The 24,600-nt window shown below is 52.3% G+C and overlaps 2 protein-coding genes across 2 annotated transcripts in view; both read right to left on the reverse strand.

Annotated features, from left to right (window-relative positions):
• Positions 1-536: 536 nt before the first annotated feature.
• LOC306951714 (putative E3 ubiquitin-protein ligase MID2) lies at positions 537-5,757 on the reverse strand (the record flags this gene model as incomplete). Its single annotated transcript, XM_079542242.1, is given in 7 exon segments — positions 537-1,012; positions 2,073-2,224; positions 2,697-2,719; positions 2,809-3,042; positions 4,151-4,246; positions 4,844-5,613; positions 5,616-5,757. Coding segments are annotated over 7 exon segments (1,893 nt in total).
• A 9,045-nt stretch (positions 5,758-14,802) lies between these two features.
• Positions 14,803-24,600, reverse strand: part of PPARGC1B (PPARG coactivator 1 beta) — a gene marked incomplete at both ends in the record, with an annotated part of 35,143 nt that continues 25,345 nt past the window's right edge. The window contains 10 exons of the mRNA XM_079542520.1: positions 14,803-14,906; positions 16,437-16,591; positions 16,732-16,853; positions 17,560-17,635; positions 18,358-19,129; positions 19,527-19,591; positions 19,980-20,016; positions 20,459-21,572; positions 22,094-22,204; positions 23,881-24,093. Coding sequence (XP_079398646.1) covers positions 14,803-14,906; positions 16,437-16,591; positions 16,732-16,853; positions 17,560-17,635; positions 18,358-19,129; positions 19,527-19,591; positions 19,980-20,016; positions 20,459-21,572; positions 22,094-22,204; positions 23,881-24,093 — 2,769 coding nt within the window. The remainder of the gene's footprint in view (positions 14,907-16,436; positions 16,592-16,731; positions 16,854-17,559; positions 17,636-18,357; positions 19,130-19,526; positions 19,592-19,979; positions 20,017-20,458; positions 21,573-22,093; positions 22,205-23,880; positions 24,094-24,600) is intronic.

Here is a 24,600-nt window from a genome sequence, read left to right on the forward strand (position 1 = left end):
TGCGATGTGCCTTAGCCTGGCTGCAGCAAGCCAGGCGTTCTCTGCTTAGTCGCGCTCTCCTCAGCTGCTCCAAGCACCACCATCCTGCTGGTACCCCAGGGTAGGAACAGACCTATGGCAGTGCTGTGCAGGACACGGAGGTAAAAGCTGGTGCACTAGAGCAGAGATTGGCAATGCTGCTTGTGAGTGCTGCAGCATTCACGTTGTGCCGTGTATCTAATAGACTAGATTACCACCGAGTTTTGTGAATAAAATTACTTTAATAATATCCATCCAACACAGCAATCCATACAGTTCAGCAAAAGTACAATACTTGAAACAGAAGTACTAAAAACCTGAGGAGATGTATTTGATGGTAGAGCCTCATTTTCTCATTCTCTCACTCAGCCCACAGCTGCAAAAGACCTTATTATAGCTCAGGAGCAGGCCTGAAGCCTGGCTTATACTGTGCCAGTGTGGCAGAGTCTGTGCAGCTGCAGCCCCAAAATATAGAGAACCAAGGAGCAGAAAGGCAAGGCAGCCTTGCCCCCACGTCACTATGTGAGTGAAAGGAAGCCATGAGAAATGCTGAAGATAGCATAGACAGGAGAGCTTGCAGGGATGATTACTGCAGCTATGGGCACATAGCTCCTAGAAGAGCCCGAATAATCCTTGACAGACACATCAAAAAATGACACTGTCTTTCTTTTGCAGTCTAGTTGTACCCTGACCATTCTGATGGCTGTGTTAAGTAAACGGACTTTAATCAATCTTTTATCTAGAAACACACGGAGACGACGCTGAGACGACATTTCCAGGTAGCATTGAAAACTGTTATCAGTGACACCCACTTTCCAGCACAATGAGTCACGGGTGATCACCTCCCAGAAGTGCTGGCCGCTCGAGAAGCAGCTGGTGCTGTACACCCAGAACGGCATTTCAATTAGCAAAGGAAATAGGACTATTCTGAGCACCTTGTCATCCACATGTAGTCCACATACTTGACATGATTTGAAAGTCAGATGTTCATGAGCTACAAAAACAAACAAAAAAAACCACGTTATGGTTCACAGATGGTTGTGCAGATCAACATACATCTCCATTGCTGGAAACAAAGGTGAAAGAAATCTTGAACCCAAAGTTATTAAAAGTGTATTCGTTAAGTACACTCTCTGCACCTCTCTTAGCTGCTCCTACAGAGTTCTAAAGGGAGTGAATATCACGTTTCAAGAAATATTTCCATTTCACAATTTTAACACAACTTTTGCTTTCTGTTTCCAACTGCAGCAACTCCCTCACCATTACCCCGCAGAGCTTCATTATGCGTTCTCAAACGCTCTCTGGATCAATCCCCATGCACAAGTATGCGAATGTTTTATAAAATTATTTGCTTATTTCATTTGAAGCCATTCCTAGAGCTCTCAAAAAAGCCCTAAGCATTGGCTGCCACAGACAGTTAATCCTGCCCTGTTTTCCTTCATACTATCTCTTGCAAGTAATATATTTCAGTATTGCAGCTTTTTTTACTCTGCAAGTTATCCTTCAGTAGCTGTGAGCTGGCAACTAAAACTGCTCAAATGGGATAGGTAATCACAAAAGTCTGCTCAAGAGCATGGGAACCAGAACTTTTTTTAATTCAGCTGGACAAGGTCCTACAGCGCACAGCACATCAGTATGCTGATCCTTTAAAACAGCACAAAAGAGTACAGTTATTTAGATAGAAAGAGCTAATCATTTATATTTGTGAACAAATTCCACCTGCTGCTGGGGAGTGCTCATCTCTCCTGTGCCACTTTGATGCTAGTGACAGACGAGATGTTGCTACTCTCTTCTCTTTGTCCTCTCAGAAAATTCCTAGACATCTGCACCTCATCACCCACAGCTCATTGCATTGGGGTGCATCCGAGTCCCACAGCGCTGATGCCCAGAACAAGCTTTCCTTTTGTTGCACACATACGTGAAAATAATCAAGCGCAGTGTCAGCAATCAGTTCTAGAGGAACTTGGTGTACTTGCTGTATTTTTACAGCCCTTTCTTAAATATGCTTTGCTGATTCTCTGTCTTACCTCTTACTTAGTGAAATAATCACTTACCAAATGACGATTCCATTGAGGACTTTGCATCCAAGATTAAGTGGTCATAAGGCTGGAAATGCTCTTGAATGACGTTTTTCATTGATTCATCCGTAACAGTGAGCAGCTCTGCCAGTTCTGTGCCATCTTTATTAGGAACTTGTTTCCTCTTCCTAGAACATACAGAAAGGCATCAGAACAGCAGTGAGTCATGGGAAGATGTTACCAATCCCAACGCTGAGTGAACAACTGAGCCAAGCAGAGGGCAATGCAGTGCTGGGGACAACTCTGACTATCTAAGCTCATCTGTTCTTTGCATGTCCGCACAGGCATCTCAATATTCACAAACTGCCCCAAGCTGGTCACAGGAATGGGTGCTGATGGTTCAGAAAAGTCAGTCATTTTGTATGTGGAGATTCACACACGATATCAGTGAAAATTCTGGGGCTTCTTCAGGTCTCTGAAGGAGAAAGGTGCCAAGCATGCATCAGTGTGCTGAAACAGGCAGCCGTCATGAGCCCAGCATAAGCCTGAGAAGCGGGGCTTGCCCTGTGTGCCAGGTGAGCAGACAGCCTGGGACTGAGGGAGTGACAGCCATCAGCAGCTCAGTGAAATGCAACAGCAGACCACCAGTGAAGAACTTACCTGGCTTGTATTGCTGACAAACCCTGTAAAAAAGGCATTATGAAAGCAGGATTAGCACAGTACAAAGGCCAACACAAGTGCTACAATATCTCTGGGAAGGGCTGTTAGGTACCTTAAGGAAGAGTACTGGATCCTTCTGATCCCTCAGAGCCTTCAACTCCTGCACACTGCGGCTGGCAGCATCCTTCATCTCTTTGTGTTCTTTTATCCACGGCTCAATCTGAGAAAGCTCTTGCTCCTTAATGTCACTGATGGCTCCCAGGATCTCTGTTTTGCTTCTATCCAGCTGCTCACAAATCATGTTAAAGGATTTCTCCACATGATTCCTGTGCAATCTTTCCAATGCCTTTTGAGAAAATATTTGCAAAACTATTAGGGATGGAATGTTACACTTTCCACACTCTCTCTCACTTAGAAAGGAGTCTGATCTTTTCTGCACTTAGAGAAGTATCATTTACTTCTTCCACATAGCAACATAGCAAGATGTCTCATTGACAGCAGATGGGCCAATTGACATAGGTGCCCTACTCCTGCATCTGGCAGCTGACCAGAGAACACCTGGTAGCAGTAACTGGGGAATAGTCTCATTCCCTTTGGATAGACTCCAGCTCCTCTTTCCTTGGGTTTCCAATACTGGGAAGTTCAGTGCTTTCAGGAGCACCAGAATGATGCTGCCAATGACTAAGTAGCAGTTCTTGCACTAAGCTTGCTTAAGGCTTTCTGCTATGCATCTTTCCTTTTTCTGCACTGGTAGTTTTCCATGGATATGTTCTCTTTTGTTCTTTTAAAGAAGGGTAAGGAAGAATGCTTTAACTGCTTACTGCCTCCACCAAATTGCCTTCACTGTTAGCAAAAAGCTGTGCTGCCCCAAACAGGACACTGCCAACAGTACAGTTTTGCCTCCAGACAAGAAGGCAGTACTTCCCTTGTCTGGTGTCAGGACTTCCACTACTTACAGCCCCATCATTTCTACCGGTGGAAGGAGTCAAGTACATTTGCATGCCAAAAAATTCAGAACACTTTGGGACAGTCTTTTAACCTCCCATCTACCAACTTCTTAGATGCACAGGCTAGCCTAATAGGATTTCTTGTTGTAAAGAGGATTAAAATCACTGTAAGATGGTTTATATCTTTCCCCTAAAGATTTTAGAGCATGCAAATTGAAGAAAGCTGGAAAAAGAAATCACCACCCACCTAAGAGGAAGCATGGCCTCAAAAGCAGCATTCAAGTTCATCTATCCTCTGTAATCTGAAAATGTACTTCCCAGTCTTACAAGAAAACTGCTCATCAGCCTCCAAAGGGGAAACCGAGAAAGTAACTGAGAAACCAACCAGGAACTAAAAAGCTTGGAGATCCAGGGTCAAGGAAAGGGAAAAAAAAAACAAAACAACACAACCCTAATCAGCTATGAGCATAAACCACCCTCTAAGTGCTATGGGATCGTGGAACAAACCTTTATCTTCTCCTGTTGTGACAGCAGATTTTCCAAGCTTTTATTCACTGCAGCTTCATGTTTTTTCAGTGTTTGCACAGCTTTAGGGAAATCACTCTGAGAAAACAACAAGAGCGAGGTATGAGGTACAGACATAAGGGCACAAGATGGGCAATGTTATGGAGGTGGAGGGGGGGGGGTCAGACCCAGAAGTTTGTTCACTGTCTGCTCTCATGACAAATCAGCGCATAAAAGCTTTACTGGGAGATTTTGCCCCTGAACAGAACTCACGATCATGAGCGTGGGGAAGATACTTTCAAAACAAAAACTGCTCATACACAACAGCCACACGGAAAGCTACTTTTTATTGGTGGCAGCAGCTTCCTTTCTGTTACGCTGCCATCAATTTTCATTGCACAAACGCAACTGAGGCTGACACTCCTGTTTGAAGATGCAGTGAGGGCTAAAAGCAAAGCCACAAACACTCGGTCCCACCGACTGCTCGGGAGATTGTTTTACAGCCCAAGGAGCAAGCCCAGAGGCAACCTGGAGCAAAGCCCACACCCAAAGCCAGGCATCCCAAGATGGGAGCCTGCACACCTGAATCCCAGGAGTTGTTCTGGCCTCACTCTGCAGGCAGCTCTCCATATCCCGTATCCCCAGGTTTTCCCTCAAGCATCCTCAGTCTGGGCAGCTGTCCTAGCAGCCCCTCACCCGTGCTTGGCCAAAAGCCTCTTCCACACTGATGATTTCATGGCTCCTGTGGGAGCTGGTGGCACAGCACAGCATGCAGACACAGACCGAGTCCGTCACACAGTAGCATTCCAGCAGCTTGCCATGCTGGGCGCATCTCCTCTCCGCCAAAACATGAGCATCACAGGGCTCCACCAGGACGTGGCTTGTCAGGAAAGCCTTTGTGCTGTGCTTGCCCAGGTGGGCCTGGCACAGGGAGGTCTCGCAGTTCATGCACGTCTTCACTGCTGGCTGAGGCTCCTCAAGGCAGAAATCACACATAATCTCATCATGCAGGTCCGAACTTTCTCCCTTCCCTTCACATTCCACTTCACGTTTTAGTTTCTCTTCAAGAGCGGCATTTTTCTCACTGGTGTCCAAAAACTTCTGCACTACGCTGCGGAGCTGGATGTTGGGCTGCAGCTTCGTAGGAAGGGCTTCCTGGGCGCTGCACAGCGGGCAGCTGACGAGGCCCTGCGGGCAACGCTGACTGCGAAGCAGCCCCTGGATGCACTCCTCGCAGAAGCTGTGGCCACAGCTGAGGGACACAGGGTTCCTGTAAACGCCCAGGCAGACGGGGCAGATCAGCTCCTCCTGCAACGCCTTCAGCACCCGCTGCTCCGCCATGGCGTCTGCAAACGCACGATTTAACACGGCGAAGGCCGGGCCGAAAAGAGCTGCGGCGCTGAGCTGGCTGGGCGGGGACTGGGAACTGCCGGCACTTCCCGCGAGGGCGCGGTGCCCCCTCGGTTTACAGCCTTCCTTCCTGCACTGCCGGGGCCGCCCGGCCCCCCTGGGGGATCCCCAGAGCAGCGGCCGGAGCTGAGCGCAGCAAGTAGGCAGCCCTCCTTGAACGGGAAGAGCGGCAGCTGAGAGGTGCGGCCCTCGGCTTCCATCTGTACCCGGTTTCACTTTTCTTTCTGTCGGTCCTTTCTAGAAATTTCTTGAGATGACATCTGGGGCCCTCCATCCTCAAAGCATGGCCCCGTGTCACTTTCTCCCTGCTCCAGCACTGCCCAGGTTCTCACCTTCCCTCAGCATTTGAGTCAGACCTTTGTTCCTCCTGGAAACAGAAGGGAGGCAAGCACAGAATCATTAAGGTTGGAAAAGACCTCTAAGATCATCAGATACAACCCCAACACTTTGCCACCGTTCCCACTGACCCATCCCACAGCCCTCAGTGCCGCATCTCCACAGGTGTTGAACACCTCCAGGACAGTGACTGCAGCCCTCCTGGGCACCCTGTGCCAGGGCATCGCCACCCTGACAAGCAATTTTTCCTGTTACCCAACCTGAACCTCCCCCCGTGCAACTGAAGGCCACCCCCTCTTGTTTTATCACTGTTACCTGGGAGGAGGAAGTGCTCTAGCATTTCAGGAGCAGGGGAGAGAGGAAGATGGAGGCACCTTATTTAAGAGCCGCTGCCCTCTGTTCTCTCTGCATTTCTGTGCAGGCCTTCAGGCCGTACCCAGCTCTGGTGGTCTGATGCTGACAGGTGGCAATGCCTGGGGCTGAGCTGCTCCTCTGCTCCTATGGGTGTGCTGAAAGGTCCTGGAGCAGGTGTAAGAACAGGGAGAAAAATAGGACATGTACAAAGAATGGAATCATAGAGTCATATAGAAATCATATGTAGAAGATGCTGAGTTGGAAGTGACCCTGGTGTTTTTGTCTAACTGTACGCTGGACAGCTGTTCCTGAAGGATACTGTGAGAAACAGTATCAAAAGTTTTACTGAAATCCAAAAGGATAACATCAGCTGACTTCCTTTCCTCATCTAGGTGGATGGCCTTGTCATAATAGGAAATTAAGTTAGATAAACAGGACCTTTCCCTTAGGAACCTGTGTTGGCTGTGACCAATGACCACATTGTCCTGCAAGTGTTTTTCAGTAACTCCCAGCATAATTTTGTTCATAATTTTACCAGGCACTGAAGTGAGACTGACAGGCCTGTAACTACCAGGGTCTTCTGTCTAGGCCTTCTTGAATACTGGAAAGTTTGACAGCTTCCCATCACCTGGGACTTCTCCAAAGACCATTGAAAAATCATTGAGAGAGGTCTTGCAATGACACTGGCCAGCTCTCTGAATACCCTGGGATGAATGCCATGGGGTCCTATGGTCTTATATATATCCAAGTGGAGCAGCAAATACTGCACCTACAAGATTGAGGTTGGCTGGGATTTGATCATTACCACAAACAGTCCTCCAACTAAGTGCACCTATTGCTCCTGCAATGTTTGTTTCCTCTCTGCCTTCATCTCACTGAAGAAGTTGCTCTCTGCTCCTCTCACCAACAGCCTCTGCCTTCCCACTAACAGCACTGCTGCACTCCTCCACTCTGGACACAAGCACCTGGCTCCTGCATTCATGAACCTTTCCCTTTGGCACATCTGAGGCCACTCCAGCAGACGTGGCTCATACAACAGGGCAGCACCAAAGACATTTTCAAACCATGTATTTGCTGTCACACAACCATTCTCAGAGCTCTGACATGGAGCTGACAGATCCTGTGAGAGGGATGCTGCTCATGGTCAGGCATTTGGAAAATGCTGAAGATGCTGCCTTCATTGGGCAGGTGCCAGCTAGCCAAGGTCAGCATCAGAAGATGTCCCTGTGCACAACAGCCAGTCACTGGCTTCTCTTAAAGAGGAGATCATAGAATCATAGAATCATAGAATCACCAAGGTTGGAAAAGACCTAAGAGATCATCCAGTCCAACCGTTCACCTATTCCCAATAGCTCCCACTAAACCATGTCCCTCAGCACAACATCCAGTCTTTCCTTGAACACCCCCAGGCTCGGTGACTCCACCACCTCCCTGGGCATCCATTCCAGTGCCTGACCACCCTTTCTGAAAAGTAATACTTCCTAATGTCCAGCCTGAATCTCCTCTGCCGTAGCTTGAAGCCATTCCCTCTGGTCCTATCACTAATGACACGAGAGAAGAGGCCGATCCCCAGCTCACTACAACCTAAAACAAATTACGGTTTGGAGAAAAAGGAGCTTTCCAATCAACTCTGTTCTAAAGCTGAAAATCACGTTAGAACCTGGTTCTAGCTGCTTTTAATTGGTTTGATTTACACATGTGCAGAAATTACCCTTCTGTCACATGCTTTCCCTTTCTCTTTCCTAGTATTGTTTCTCCATGTAGCCCACAGCTGCCTGAAACAGTCAAGACTCCCCCCTTCCTGTCTTACCAGAAGCTGTTGGCCACGGTCAGCAGCAATGTCCGAGCACAAACTGTCCCTGCAGCCCCTGGTGGCACAGCCCTCACTGCAACCTGTCTGCAGGGGCTGGTGCAGAGCGTCCGGGCAAGAGCGTTGTGCTCAGTTAAATGCCCAGAGGAGCAGTAGTTGTTTATTTTACAGGAATTTATCATACAAACCTCTTCCTGATGATATTCAACTCCCAGTCCTGTTTCATGCACTGCAGCTGGTGCGGATGGGTGCAATTCTTCCCTCCATATCAGCCCACTGCATGCTCCCCAAGCTTTCTTGTGACCTTGGCCCCCTTCTGTATTCTTGTCATTCCCAAAAGCTCAGGGTCCTTTATCATTACTTTTTGCTCCTCTGTAGGGTTTATAGTTTATTTTTTCAGCACTGCGCTGAAATATGGTTTTCTTACGCTCAATTAATGAGAGTTATTAATCTTTTCACAGAAGAAAGAATTAATCTCCCTAATTTTCTTCAGGAGTTTAGATAGCCAGAAGGTTCTGGAAGCTGCAGGTAATGACCACTGTAAATAATTTGCTGTTATCTCCTGGGCTGTCTGCACGGTGACCCGCATGGCACAACAGCGTGCTGCTTCAGCCAAACAGGCTTTTCAATTCTTCTTTGGCCTCTGTTCTCCTTGGCATGGCAGCAACAGCCCATCCCCACGTCTTGTGTGTCCCTCAGAACAGCCACGTGTACCAACTGGAGCCAGGCTGGCCATGGGAGGAATACTTCTGGTCCAGGCGCTTCGTTGCTGCAGTGCCTTCCCCCGCCAACCTGTAGGAAGCACGGGTTCTCTGTTCTCCTTGGACAGCTGAGTTCCTGCCTGGACCTGAAATGAGTGGCTCGCAGTGAGGGATGGAGATGTTGGTGATGAGAACACAGGCTTTCACTGCCCACTCAGTAGCAGTAAGCTGAATCCTTGCACTGCCTCTCTCCGGGCAGATGCTGATATTTTGCAAACTCACTGAAATGAAGACTCCTTGTGATACAAATCAACGTGAGCAGATACAAATCATGGTTGGAGTGTGGCAGGGTATAGGCAAATGTAGTTCCTCTCTGCGCCCTGGAGCAGTGTTGAGTTCTGCATGGGCAGTAAATCCTTTGTGCTCCAGGGTACTGCTGTGAGCCCGGGGCACCTCGTGCTCCTTTTTTGGGAGGATTACACCCAGGACACGTGCACTGCTGCAGTGGAGATGGTTTCCCTCTAAAACGATCATTGTTGTGAAGGCAGTGGGGAGATCCTTTTGCTGCCCCACAGGCTGGTGGAGGGCAGATCCCCACACGGCTCCGCTCAGCATCCTGTGCCATTTCTTCAGTGCTCTGCACATGTGGGTCCTTGTGGATGTCAAACTGAAAGGGAAGCAGAGATGCTCAGACAAGCAGAGAGCCCCAGCACATTCGCAAGAGTGCTCTGCCTGCACCTCACCCACTGCAGCTGCTGCTGAGCTGTTGCGGCTCGCCCAGGGCAGATGTGCTCCTGCTGCATGGCTCCTCAAGGGTCTGCTCAGCCAACACCGGGTGTAGCCCACTGTGCCATGCAGGCAACAAGAGCCTGAGGCACAGCAGCCTCACCCCCACCCAGCACTGAGGTGGGCATTTGAGGAGAGGGATTGGTTGGGAAATGGTATCTTCTTACCTGCAGGAGCTGCTGAGAAGTGTGAGGGTTCCAAGTGTGAGTTTGAAGAGGTACTTGGAGGTAGAGATCGTGTATGAAAAACTAAAATGTATCCAGCCAAGGACTGAGGGGGAGAGAAAGAAGGAACAGATTGTGAACCCACAAGGAGCAGCATCTAGAGCAAGCTCTCCACCAGCCCCTAAAAGCTCATAGTGAGTATAGACAGCATCCACAGTTGGTGTACAGAGAGAGCAAAGTTTGGCAGGGCAAAGAACAGCAAGATGGGCGAGACAGGCAGCAGCTGCTGGCAGAGGTCAGTGACACTGGGAGAGTAAGGCAGAGGTCCCTGAGCTGACAAGAGGCAAAAAAAACACCAAAGCCTTCCCCAGTCTTCCCTCTAAAGACACACGTCAGATCTGGCCAAGTCAAGATGGAGAAATCCCAAGTGGGCAAATGTGGGCTCCAGAGCCCCGACCGGGACCTTACAGTGCCAGCGCTGAGTTCCCCTGCAGGGCTGGGAGCTCAGAGCACAGCCAGCCCTGCTCAAAGTCAGGTGTTCAGAAGATGCTGAAGATGCTGCCCTCGTTGATTCCAGCCAGCCAAGGTCAGCATCAGAGGCTGTCCCCGTGCACAACAGCCAGTCACTGGCCCCTCTCCCTCCCACAGGGCAAGCTGTGCCTGCTGTCTGGTTTTGCCTGACTGATAGAGCAGGCACTGAAGCTACAAATGCATTCCCAGGTGTGTGAGAAGAAGTTGGTTTACCAGAAAGCTATGCCAAAACAGAAAACCGTTGTGCTGGTTTTGTTGTAATTTTTTGTTTCTGTTGTTTTTTTCTCAAATGGATGAGTGTAACTGTTGAAGTTTGTACACAACCCCACGTCCCCACAGCCAGGCCAGTGCACACCAGCCTACTGCCACATCCTGCTGCACAGAACGCCTGCTTGGTACCCTGACATACCAGCAGCACAGACTCACTGCTCGTGATGGGTTTGTTTCCCAGTTTGTAGTATATATGTTATCGTTTATTTATAGGCAGATCACTTCACTATTTACAGTACATGAGCGTAGAGATTCTACAGTCTTTGTGATGTAAACAAGTAACTCCGCGGCAGGGGAGTCTGGAAAAAGAAGCCAGTTCTGAAGTATTTACACAATTTAAAATAGAACTTTTATACCCACTGGATAGATATAGATAATACATCGAGCGATTTGGTTAAATTATCTATGAAACTATAGAATCTGACAATGTAAAAATACAAGAAAACGTTCTCTCGTTTTAGAAGGTAGACAGTTAAATCACACTAGAAATAAATCTCTGTTTAAAAATAATAACAATAATAATAATAAAGGAAAGGCATAGGAATCCATGCCATCTTTTAAGGTTAAAGTATATTACATAAATAAGGACACAACGGAACGGAACTGGGGGGGGGGAACAAAAAAGTGAAATATAAAAAACCGCTACCAATTAAAAAAAATCAGACTAAAAACTTGATTCTTAATCACAGAGGGATCAACTCTGCCACTCCGACTTACTCTGCAAGCAGAAAATCACAGAGTTAAGCAGTACTTACTCAGCACGAGGAAGGGGGCAGAACTGGCCCCTAATAATTATCAGCAGTGTCCTTTTAGTTAATTAAAAAAAAAAAAAATTAGCTTTTATTATAAATAACAAAGCAGATGTGCCCCTTTTTAGGTGAAATTCTTACACCTTTCTTGAGAAATGCATCGCTTTCACCTTCCTCTCTCTCACATGCATTCGGCCCCCGGCCACGCGGTGTTGGCGGTGCCGCGCTGCGACGGCTCCGGGGATGAGGAATGGAGCCCGAAGGCTGAGTTTGGTTCATATTGCTTGAGATTGCTGGGACAGATGGAGATAGAACAGAAGGGGCTTCAGGGCTCAGCTACGAACAACGATGGAGTTCGTCATTCAGCACAATGCCAAAAAGAAAGAATACGATTCAAAACAATCCAAACGCTGGTCTGTACTGCAGCTCCGCATGGACCAGCGCTGAAGTCAGACACTCGGCCTGCAACGCAGCGCCTGAGCTGCTGCTCCTGTGGGGAAGGCGCGCAGCCCAGCGAGCTGTGCTGACAAGGAGTCGGGGTGAACCTCATCTTTGGGGCAGCATCAAACCTAACACCTGGGATTGTCCTCTGCATTCAGCCCAGACTCAGAAACATCGGCTCCTCTCCTGTGGAGCCCCAGGAACCTGCTGGATTCCAGCCAGGAAACCTGGTATCCCATCCTGAACAGCAAGATTTTATGGGGCAGATCTGTGCAAAAAAAGCGAAACGGCATTTCATCATCAAACTCTTCACGTTTAGTATCTCCCCACAGTACTCGCAGGCAGCTATCAGGGGGCATTCTAGAGCTATATACTTCTTAGAAAAATAAATCTCCTCCTTACTTATTGCCTACCTTAATATACCCTTTGCTCCCAGTTTCTCTGGGCTGTGCCCCAGCGGTGAGGGGCGCGAGGGCCCTTCCCTGCACCCAGAGCAGCCTCAGTCCCTGAATGGAGCGAGCTCTCCTTGGCCCCTCCTCACCCCTGGGCGCTGTGAGCAAACAAAACCTTTCCGTTAAAAAAATAAAACTCCAGTGGAAACTTATTTTTCACCACTACCCCTGCTTGAGAGATTCTAAACCCAGCCGGCAGGCAGCCACACCTGTGCTTCTCAGGCTGAAACGCTCTGCGCTCACCAAATCCTAACCTGGGGGGAGGCATGGGGGCTGGCGAGGAGGGTGCCTGAGCACCTGTGTGCGTATTGCATCAGTGCAGGAGACGATTCTCAAGGGGAGAGGGACAATGAGCCGTCCGAATTCAAGGGAGGGGGAAAAAGAACCGAAAACCCCCAAACCTCAACAAAAAATCCACTTATAGGCTTCAGGCAACACAAAGACCACTTATTGCATCTCTTCCTATCCTACGACTGCAGTACTGATTGGCTCTGTGCGTTACAAAGTTCCCATTTGCAGGGAGCACCGTGCCTCTGTGCAGAAGTGCTGCGATGGCACGGGAAGCCGCAGGAAAGCAACATCAAATTTTGGATGTTTTTGGGGGCTCACAGAAACCAAGGCTGGCAATGCACCTGGAGGCTGCCCCAGTGGGGTCCTCGAGGACCCAGCAGCCCCACCGTGCTTACCCTTCCCCTCTGCCAGGCTCGATGCATCCTCCAGCTGAGAGCAGCCCAGGGCTCGCTCCCATGGCTGAGCGAGGAGGAGATGGAAGAATTCCACTTGGCCTTTTTTTTTGTTTTTCTCTTTTTTTTGGATTGATCGTTTTCTGAAAAACATCAGCACAGCACAGGACAGTACTACCCACCCTAAATGTGTCGCTATATACATTCTACATAAGCTCTATAGCAATCACATGTAAACATCATTGTTGTGAGGAAATACTAGGACAGAAAAAGGCAAAGCTACAATGAGGCAATTGCCAATAGCAGATGCTCAGTCTCGGCCAGGGTTACTCGTGTATGCTGGGTTGGGGATAGGATGGGGACAGCCTGTGGCAGGAGAGACCTCTGCCCTTGCTCTGGGCTTAGAGCCAAGTGGCACAAGGACACGGCCGGCTCTGGTGGCAGGTGTGGGAACCAGTGGAGCTGTGTCACTGCCTTACTGGTGCTGTTGCATGGCTGCTGGCAGCCCTTCTGTCAGGGACAGGCCTGGGTTGGAGCCGCAGGCTGTGTTGGCAAGGCAGTGCTCCTGGAACCGAACCTCCTGCAGTTTTGGGGGCTTTGGTAATACTGCCTGCAAGATGAAATGGCATCCACACTGAGGAAATGAGAATAAAAACCCTAAGTCGCGTACCAGGGAGACCCCAGAAGACTCTAATCTATCTATTGGCAGAGTTAAGGCTATATATTCTATCTACAAAGAATGGCTAAATCCCTAATGGTCTCTGTGTCCAGAAAGCAAATGAGGGTGATGGAGATGGCTTGAGGAGCCAGGGAGATTTCCTTTCCCCCTGGCCTGCTCTCGGTTGGGATTCCTCCAACCAAGGCTGGGGTCTCTCCCGCTCCCACCTTTCCCAGAGGTGGGGAACAAGTTTGCAAGGAAATTTCAGGGGGACGCTGCTTGAGCATGCCTTATATCCAGTGGTGCCGGGCGGCCCGGGCCCCTGGCAAAAGGCAGGGGTTGGAGCACGCAGCGGCAGGCCAGCCTGGAGCCACAGACTCAGCAAAGCTGCCACGCTTCCTTCACGCTGCTGGGCACGGAGGCAGCAGCACGGAGCGCGCCGGTGGTGGGCACGGATCCGGCTCACCAACCGGGTGCTGGGTGGGTGTATGGCTTATCGGGCACCGGCTGGAGAATGGGCAGCGTGTCGGCGGGCAAAGACATGGAGCTGCCGTGCCCTGCACACGGCAGGCTGGAGCGGGGATGCCCGGAGGTGGTCGTGCCACTCCTTCACCAGCCTTCCCTTCATGCCCACACCGTGGCCCCTCTCGGCAGCTGGGGGCCGGGGCTCGGCCCCAACGAGGAGAATGGCTTTGACGGCAAAGTGGTGACCCTGCGGGGAGGCGGGCGGCCTCGTGGCAGAGGGCGAACGCTGGCTCTGGGGCTCTGCTCTGACCCCCATTTGCTCAGTGGCAAGTGCCTCATTACAGTGCATAGTTAAAAATCAAGGAAGCGGTACAATAAATCTGAATTACAGTACATCTGAGCCATAAATACATCTTTAAGTATATACTTCTTTTTTCTTCTTCTATTAAAAATTAGTTTATAATCCTGATTCTATTCACAATTAACAATTTCATCATCACACACTACGGACAAAAAATGTTATGGTGAACACAGCTGCAACTCCACGGCGGGAGCCGGGGGAGAGGGGCCGGGGGCTCCTAGGCTCACCCAAAAACAACCAGTCAGAAGCGGGGCGACTATTGTGTGGCAGTGAGACATCAACACCATGGGGACTCACAGACAGAAGCAGCTTTGTTCAATGTAAACATCAATTGAAAGGGACAGCAGTCTCTCTCTCGCGCGTGCGTGCTCTCGCTCTCTCGCTCTCTCTCGCTTGTCATAGACTGAATAATTTCTTTGAAAACGTAAACATATTGGAAGTGCCTTGACTGAGGTATTGAGGTATTCCTCCAAGGTTAAGGCTGTTACCGATGCAGGCTTAGCTGGGCCTCCTGCAGCAAGCTGTCAAAATCCATGGTCTCATACTTGCTCTTCACCGGCGCCGGGGAGGACTCCTCCACGCTGCAATCTGGGAAGAGCAGGACACAGCACATGGGTCAGGGATGGCTGGACGCCCAGGCACCACGCTCCCTGTGCCATCACACCGCTGAGCCCTGGCCGTGCTGGCAGGCACCAAGCACCCGAGCTGGTGTTTCCCCTGATGGGTGCCTGCAAACGTGCCGCTGTTATCCCATATCCCAGAATGAGAGAAGGTGGGAAAATGGGCTGTTTGTCCCCATTGAAAAGGAGCAAACTGGTGTTTGGTGGAGGGGCTCTCGCAGGTCAGGTTAGACGTCAGAAATTCACAAAAACTGCCAGATCCGGACGGGTTCTGAGTCCCCAAAGTATGGCAGCTCCCACGTGAGCAACCAGGTCACGGCAAGCGTGGGCGTCTGCCTGTGGAGCTCCCCTTCTCTTGCATCAGAAGCTGAACAAAGAGTGCCATGACAAAGCCTGCCACATCTAGCAAATGCCAGAAATAAGGCAGCCTCATTTAGCGGCAGCTTAACCCCTTCGTGTGCACTTTTTGCAAGAGCTGGGAGCCATGATGGGGTCCCTGTAGCTCTGCTGCCCGCAGCATAGCACAGCCAGTGCTTTCATCATGTGTTGCATGCTGGTTCTTACCTCCTCAGAGCCCAGAATGAAGGATCTTGGGGTTTATTACATGAATAATGAGCGTTTGCACCCACAACCAAAATTGGAGTACTGCTCTGAGCAAATGAAGTATTACAAGGTGCTAAGGGATCAGGCAGTACTTGTGTCAGACTGGGCACCTAGGGGGAAATCAAAATGTATGGCTTTATTTTCTGGGCGTGGAGCAGGACTGCCTTATTTTGTGCATGAAGTGAGATAGAACCACTTCACTTACTGCAGAGGGTGCAGAAATTAACGTGTGCTGTTCATGAAACACTCGAGAGTCAAAGTAACAAGAGCCAAGCAAGGCTGGATCACGTTTCTCTTTTAGAATCAGCACAGTTTCGCTCCTGTCCATTAGCAAAGGCTGAGGGCTGAGGCTCAGTGAGCCTGACTGAATCCAGGCAGGGGCTATGGAGAGCAGAGTGTGTGCTTGCAGAAATCCACACAGCACCAATACAGTTAATGCAACCACAGCGCATTTCCTTATCATTTTGGATGAAAAGTACATACGCAATGCTGGGGATATTGTCCTGTCAAGCAGCAAATAATTCAGATCACATTTTGGAGCTGTTGGTTGACTGCTTTCTCTAATGACAGGGAAGGGAGATCTCTGCTGGAAAGTGTCAAGCAGAAACACATATGGGAAAGGATGATCTGTGCATTGGCTGAGATCCTGTGGCCCTGGACTGGAACGCTGTGCTTTGTGGCCCGCACACTCTGGGGTCCTCCCACAAGCTGCTATCCTCCTGCCCCTGGCACCCAAAGCCATCCAACTGAGCTAAGAACAGCTGTGTGAGCTGTGCCAGAGCAGGTGGGCTTTTGCTGCAGGCTGGAAAAGCTTTAGGATTCTTGCATGACAAAGATGCAGTGCTGTTACCGCAACACACTGATAAACAGGATGCTTCTAAGGAAGCCTTCTTACCTAAGTCAGTGTATCTGGTCCAGAAAAAGTTCCCAAGGCTACCAGAGCTGAGCTGGAAGGAAGGCTCGTTCCTCTTCCTTAGCGAGGTGCCGTTCTTCAGAGATAAGGCGGCGTGCTCTGAATACCGGTAGGTGATGAAGCCGTATTTATCCCCTCTGAACAACCAGAGAAAGAAGTGGAGTTGTGTCAGGCTCCAGAGCCATGCTCATGTGACCCTGCTCTGTGCCATGTGCCCACGGACCGGGCTGGGATGGGCACGGTGCAGACCCCCATGCACAGGAACCTCGCCACCCACCTGTTAGTCCTGGACAGGACTTGGCACTCCACGATCTCACCGAACACCTCGAAGCGTTTCTTCAGTTCGCTGGAGCTCATGTTGCTGGAGAGGTTCCTGATGTACACCACCCGGCCTTCCCCCTGCCAGCACCAAGCCACAGGTCTCAGGCTTCCAACCCACACCTCCACTGCTGCCGACGGATACTGGAAACACGGAGTGCCAGGAGCCCCCACCCTGACCATGCAGTGCTGCTGGCTCCCAGCCCACCAGCTAACGCCCCTTACTCTCATTAAGTGCCTCCTGCACCCCTCTGGCGTTTGCAGCTCATCTTTGTAAAGTCATCAGGGAATATTCCTGAAACAACTGGGGGAAAAATTCAACTATGCTGCAGTAAAATGATGCCAGATGGGCAGGTGTGAACATATGCATATATGCATGGCAGTAGAGAGGAACAGCAGCTATGTCCCTGCACATCCCATTCCTGCCATACGCTCGTGCACCCGAGCTGCCTCTGCAGCAGCAGTGGTGGTAGGGCAGCTCCAAGGATTCCCCAGTTCACCACCCCAGCTGCCAGCTCCACAATGGAGCGCTGACGTGGGATGCTCTGGGTATGTCTGTGCCAAGGACTCCGCATATTGCCAATTGCCAATTGCTTCTACTTTACTTTAGATTTTCTCTCTTCCCCCACCATGTCCTTGTTTAACACTGGCCTTGCACCAAATGATGCTGAAGCCAGAACTAATGGGCTCCAGTGCTGCTTTTCCAGAATAGATTACTGAGGGCTGTGGGTTTCTTTGTCCCAGTGCACATTTGGGTGCCCATGGCTGCAGCTCCCTGCTCACTTACGATGGCCTTTTCCTGTTTCTTCTCAAGCTGGCCCCGGCTCCTGCTGCCACCCTGACACCGCTCATTGTTCTTACACCTGCAGGGCACAAGAGTCAAGGTCAGCCCAAAAATGGGACCCTGGGGGAAAGCTTCAGCTGTCAGAAAGGAGCTTAGGCGCTGGGAACTATTAGCAGCGGAGGAGAGATTGGGTCATGCAGAGCATTCCGCTGTGCTCCAACACTGGGAAGACCTTTCCTTGATGCCAGAAGAGGTCTCTAATTATAATATATAATATAATTATGTAATTATATTATATTATAATGATATAATATAATATCCCTTCACAGGAATGGCTCCGGCCTCTGCCTGTTGCTCCCAGCACAGTGGAAATCCACATTACTTCCCCAGGTGCCGCTCTCTGGCTATGGCTGATGTTTTCAGCAGCTGCTGTTGTAGTACCAATTATATCAATAGATTTTAATTAATTAGCAATTTTATGACTCAGGCTAGCAGACCAGAGAGAGCCAGTGCTGTCATACAGTGCCTTTGGATAGTGCTGGGAGCACAGCCTGCGTGCACCAAGCACAGCAGGAATGATATCAGAGCTGGTGCTGGGAGCAGGAAGCCCTGAGATTCACACAAGGACCTCCTGCAGCAGGAAGGGAGGAGACAGCCACTGCACTGGGTCAGGCCAACAGCCAGTCTGGCCCAGGACTGTCCCAAGCCACGGACAAAGGAAGCTTCTACAACAGCACGTGACCCCAGGCTACTGCCTGCAGCTGCTGAGGGCTGTCAGCCCTTTCCACTGCCCAGCTGTACCTGAAAGTGCATCTGCTTGTGGGGGATCGGGACCGGCAGCACGAAGACCCCGAGCTGGACCTGCTCCGGGAGCAATAATGCAAACTGGTCCTGGAGAGGGGATTTCTCCGCAGGCACAGCTTGGTGTCCAATGGGCTGCCGCAGTGCTCCTCCTCCTCTTCTTCCTCTTCCTCTTCCTCCTCCTCCTCTACCAGGGAACCACTTTCACTGCAGCTGTCGTCAAAAACAGTGTCATACTCCGGGGTCTTGCAGAAAGCCATGTCCTCATCGTCAACAGGACTGTCCGGGACACCAAAGTGCTTCGTTAAACTGGCTCTGATGTCCTGATCTCTCAGCTGCTTGATGCCATCCTTCCACACCATCTCGCCACCTGCCTCCTTGCTGCCAAGGTCCAGCCCCTGGTAGTGTGTGTCTGGGACCCTCCTCTTGTGTTCCATCTCAGTCTGGCCTGAGGGCTCCCAGGACTTGAGCACCTTCCTTTGCAGGGTGCCCTCAGGCTTCAGCACCTGGCAGTAGTCATGGTCCCCAAAGGAGCGTGAAAAGGGCCGCTTGAGCACTCCTGACTGCTCAGCAGCTCGGCTTAGGTGGGCCAAGAGCTCTGTCCTCTCAGGGTGCTTCTTCGTAGCTTTCTGAAAGGTGGCCGTGTCCCCTGTGCTGCCAGTTCTGGAGCTGGGGACTGTGCTGTCCTCCTTGCCTGTCTCCGGGGGCATGTCTGGCTTGTACAGATCCTCCTCAGCAGGCTTGTACGGTGGAGTGGTGGGTGGCGTGAGACCTGAACCCGTGACAAACAAACCACAGGAGTCAGCAGGAGTCAGCTCTGCCCCAACTGACACACTCCATTCGACCTCAAAGGATGAGCAGCATTGACATCTATCCACTCACCGGCACTTTGGGATAAAAGGATGCTGGATCCCCAGCGGGACCACCACACTCTCCCTTCCCCTTGGCCCAAGCAGCAGACCCCTAAACAGCCCCCACATCCAAACACCTACTGCAGTGCCTGTTCTTCAGAAAGATGGAGCCTAGAAGCTGCTCACAGTGTTGTGAATCCCCGTGGCTGATCATGATGGAGGCTCCCACAGCACAAGATGAATGAACCAGCAGCTCTAGGCTGAGCTCAGGCTGTTCTCCAACCCAAGGAGAAGCGAGACATTAAAAGCCCATCCTACCTGCTGTACCACACAGCTCCATGGTCAGCATTGACACCGAGTTTCTCTTCCCAAAAGCAGAGTCACTGGAGAACAGCAGAAAAGAAGGAAAAGAATGTGTGTAAGTGAATACAGTCAGGAAATGTAAAAAAGGAGGCTGAGAAGATGCTGCCTACAAATGTACTATCCCACCACTCCTGGTGCCTGGCGGTGACTGGGACAAGCAGCGTGCCCTCTTTGCCACTGCTGGGAATGAGCTGCAGCCAGACCTTGGGACACATCCCCCACGCACCTGTCCTCACCCAAGGGCCTGAAGCCCCCCGGCCCCTTGCACCCAGGTGATGTGCATGGCTCCCACACCCCCGCCCCGCTGCACATCCCTCTGCTTTTTGGCATGCCCAGCCGGACACAATGAGACGGCTTTCCAGCCCCAGCGCGGTTAGTTCTGTCGACACAGATCCTGTGTGCACTTACGTTTGCGCCAAGGACAGCGTGAGACACCGGGGTGTTTCTGAAAGGCAGGAGAAGCAGGGTTACCGGCGGAGCTGCGCTCCCTCCAGAGCCCGTGGGCAGGCAGCGGCGCGGGGCAGCGGGAGCCGGGGCTGGGGCCACTGCCAGTGAGGTGATGGCATCCACACAAGGGACGGTGTGGCCTGGCCTGGGCTGGCAGGTTGGAGCCGCTCATGCACACAAAGCACTTGCCACGGACAGGCTGTGCCGGCTGTGCTTTTGGGGCACTGGCACAGCTGAACCGCAGAGGGGTCCAGCCCAGTGTCTGCTGGGCTGCTGCTGCGGCACCCGCTGCCTCTTCCTGCCATTACGATGGGGAAACTGAGGCAGGAGGCAAGGTGGGAGCGGATTGAAACAGCACCCCGACACCAGAACAGTCCCCAGCTCCCCACGTGTGGGACCCCGCGGCCAGCTAGCACCTGAGGGTCACCCCCACCCCTCACCTGCACGCTGCTGGGGGGCACAGCGCTGGCTCTCACAGCTCTCACCATCCCCCGGGGATGCCAGGATGAGGGGCTGGGGCTCTGCTGGCAGCACTGCACTCCCGCCATCTCCCTCTTCCGTGCTGCCCACCTCCACTTCGGCCGCAGGCTCTTCAGCAGGGAAGGCCTCCAGTGGCGGGCACGGCACGGGCTCCCCACTGGCTGCGGCCTCCTGGGGCACAGAGGAGTCGGGGGGTGACTCGTCGAGGAAGGACAGCCAGTGTCCCAGCTCAGGGTTGAGTCTCTTGGACCGTCGGACGGCATAAACAGAGCTCTCGGGCCTGCGGGCCGCCTTCCCTGCAGCTGTGCCTGGGGTGCTCGCACGCCTCCCGGCCTCCTCCTCCGCACTGCCAGGCTCCCCCGTCGCCTCCATCTCAGTCCCAGGGCTGTGCCGTGGCTCTGCTTTCTCTGGCACCGCTTTGGCTCTGGATTTGCAGGCTCCACCGGCCTCCTCCCTGTCCTGGGCCTGCACTGCAGGGCAGCAGGTGGGGGGCAGTCGGGCCAGGGAGGCGTACACGGGCCTGCCCAGCCGGTAGGGCTTGCTGACATCGCACAGCAGGTCCCGCGCCAGCAGCTCCTTCAGGATGGAGAAGGAGGCTGTGGGCTTCTGGCAGGCCCCAGCCGCGTGCCAGGCGCAGCCCGGCCGGCTCTCTTGCAGGGCACAGTCTGCTTTGGCTCTCTTGAAGGGGCTGCTGCAGGGCTGGGGCCTGGCATCGATAGCGTCACGGGCGGGCAGCTTCCTGGGTGGCAGGCAGTAGGTGTGCATGTAGCGGATGAGCTCCACCACTGAGTGCAGCCCCCCTTCGCAGGAGAACCGTCCGTCGGAGCCGTCCTCCGCCGAGGAAGGAGAGGGCACCGCATCGCTGGAGCTGAGCGAGTCCTCACTGCAGTCGCTGTCGTCCTCGTGCTGGGCGCAGTCACCCACGGGTGGGTAGTGGTGGCCGCTGTGGCACTGCTCGGGTGCGCGGGGGGCTTTGGTCTGGGAGCAGGGGGTGGCGGAGGTGAGGTGCCGGTGCAGCTCGGTGCAGCTGCGGCTCTGCGGAGCGCCTGCCTGCCTGTCCCGGGGAGCATCCACCTTGGGAGAGGAGAGAGCCAGCCGTCAGCTCCGCGCCCGCAGGTGGACGTGGGCCCGGCATCGAGGGCGGGGGAAGAGCCACATGGGATGGTGGAGACACTCAGGATGACGGAGCTCCTCCTTCCCAAGAGAGTTTTACAGCTGCTCTTAGGCAGTCTAATTTGCCCATCCTAATTACCGTTACCCAAGTAGAAAAATGTCTGACAGCTGCTTCTGCTGGGGTCAGCAGGCGGCTGGGGCCAGGTGCTGCAGTTCTCCCTGGGCCCAGTGGTGCCACGGTGGCTGCAGACTGATGGGAGGGGGCCAAGGGGCAGTTCCCATACGGCAGCTCTCAGTGACACTGGTAGAGGACTGGGCCAAATAAAACTAGGTTATCCCCCAAAGCAGAACAAACCCACACGTTCTGCTGAGCCCCACAGAGACATACAGGAAAGCAGAGGGCACTCCACCACCCCGTGATGCTGTTTCCATCGCCGTGGGGCTCAGGGCCCTTCTCTGTGCATGCACCACTGAGGAAATACCTTTGTGTAGGGTCGAGATGGCCGGGATTTGGGTGTCCCTGGGCGCCGGGCGCTCCCATCCCTCTGCACCTCACAGCTCGGAGGCGATGGAGAGAGGAGCAATTTCTTCAGCTGCAACGAGAAGTGTCGAGAGAGTGTGTCAGCATGGCAGCTCCTCCAATGAGCACCGCGCACAGGGGGCTGCGGGCTGTGCCCAGTGCTGAGCTCCCAAAGCAGGGGAAAAAGGCAGGAGGGATCTCACACCTCCCAGTGCCCACAGCCTCATGCCCAGAAGCAGCACAGGGCGGTGGGGATGTGGGGCAGGGGAATTTGCTTCCCAGAGCCATCCCCACTCCAACCACATGGGAGCTGTCGTAACATTCCATGCCACAATCCATCAGCTCTGTCCTTTGGTGACAGAGTCCATATTTACATGGTGACTGATCTGGGCCAGTCTTGGGTACTCCCCAAGACTCGTTCAGCTGTAACACCCAGAACGAGGCCCCTGCTCATTAGTGAGCTTGCAAAGCACCGTGCGGATGTAACCCCTGTGTTGGGCTGAGGTTCTTCCCCGGAGACTCCACTGCAAACCAAAGGGTGGTCGGAGTGGAGTTCTCCTGAGGTCACACACAGCTCTGACAGCCAGGTTAGCAAAACATTTCTGCTCAAAAACCTTTTTTTTTGGTCAGGAAAAAAACCCACCACAAACAGCAGCAACAGCATTTTGTGCTGCAACCTGGAGGCAACAGCGGCTCAGCACAGGGCGACCGCATAGGCTCTGCAGGACTGCATGGAGGCACAGATCTGAAGTGCCCTGGGTCAGGCACTGGGATTTTTTGGATAATAGGAATGGGGGTGCCCAGGTCAGAGCATCAGCCGGGGCTGTGGGTGTGCAGCTCCTGTTGGTGGAAGCAGTCAGCACCTTCTCCCTCCCCCTGCAACGTATACATCCTATATATACACATACATACTGTGTGTGATATATACACCCACCTGCACGCGGGACTGTGGGAGGTGGAAATGCGCGCTCTCACCACTGGATGTCACTCCTCCCCACCAGACAGTGGGGCTGGGGGGACCCCGGGCAGGGCTGGGGTCTGGGGGGGCCGTGAGCCCTGGGAGGAAGCAGGACAAGTGGCCCCATCCCCATGGACTTCCCGGGAATGGCAGAGATTTGCAGCGAATGCTGCAGCGGGCCGGGATACGGGGAGCGGGGCCGAGCCTGGTAATGCAGGGACCAGAAGAGATATCCCGTTTCCAGGCTACAGGGACTGAGGCCACACAGCCCTGGGAGAGCTGTGGAGAAGGCATGGGGGGGTTACACCCACCCCTACAAGCTGAGGGCAGTACTCGCACTCAGGCTAAGTCCCCTCTGTCTCTCATTAGAGAGCAGCAGGAGCTTTGTCCTGGGGATACAGGGTGGGCCTTAGGGCCATGATGCTCTGGAAGGAGCCCCAGGCAGCCCACAGCCTCTCCTGGCATTAACAGGGGCTGTGGGTCTTGCCATGCCACCCCCCACCTTGTGACACCCCCTGTGGGTGGCACCCACCCGCAGCCCCTTAAATAGATACTGGAACACACACAGCAGCACCCAGCTTGTTCCCGTGAGGATGGCGATGGAGGTGACAGCAATGATGCAGAACATGTATACGTATACAATACAAGTATATGCTTTGGTATTGACGGTTAAAGAGAGTTTTAAGCCTAGAATGAAAAAATTCAGACCTTTGCTTCCTATCATACCCATGCAGCCGGCTTATCAGGGGCTCATCCAAATCCACCTTAAACAGTAGGAAGTGGGTTCTTACTAGAGACAGCTCATCAACCTCGGGGGCCGGGGGCGGCTCCCCCGTGACCAGGGCGGTGGGTTTGGGGGAGGGGGCAGGCGAGGTGTAGGCATGGTTGAGCGTGTCCCCCTCTTCCATAGATCGGAAGGCAGCCAGGCCCACGTCATCTCCCTGCATATCATCCAGTGTCTCGGTGAGGGCCGCCAGCAGCGCTTCATTCTCGCTGTCTATTATCTGAAAGGAGCAGGGAGAGGGATTCAGGCACCTTTTGGTCCTCCTCTGTAATATCCTTAACATAAACCATACTCGACAAGAAGCAAACATAAAATTAGATTGGGAGCAAAGTCAGGCTCACGAGGAGGACTGCTGTCTGCACATAGCCTCCCTTGCTCCTCTCTTCTTGTTTGAAAACTAAATATCTTTTGTTCCATGCCCTAACCTTGCTCGCAGTTACTAGATCAGGCTCCAGGGAAAGGCAGCAGGATGCTCCATTTTTGGCTCTGTTTCTTTTCCTCCTGTTATTGGCACGAGACTGCAGCGCACACGAGTTCAGTGGGATACATTTCATCATACTCTGCTGTGCCTCACAGGCCTGCCTTTTGCATTTCTTTTCTGTTTATCTTTTCCCCAGGAAGTTCAGCGGAAAATATGCATCTCGTGATGAAGGTCCGTCAGCAGGACTGGACCACTTTCAAGCACAGCATCAGCACAGCACCAAAGCCAGAGGGCTGTTATTATGGC

The sequence above is a fragment of the Tetrao urogallus genome (assembly GCF_951394365.1).
Source record: "Tetrao urogallus genome assembly, chromosome: 14".
NCBI classification, from domain to species: domain Eukaryota; kingdom Metazoa; phylum Chordata; class Aves; order Galliformes; family Phasianidae; genus Tetrao; species Tetrao urogallus.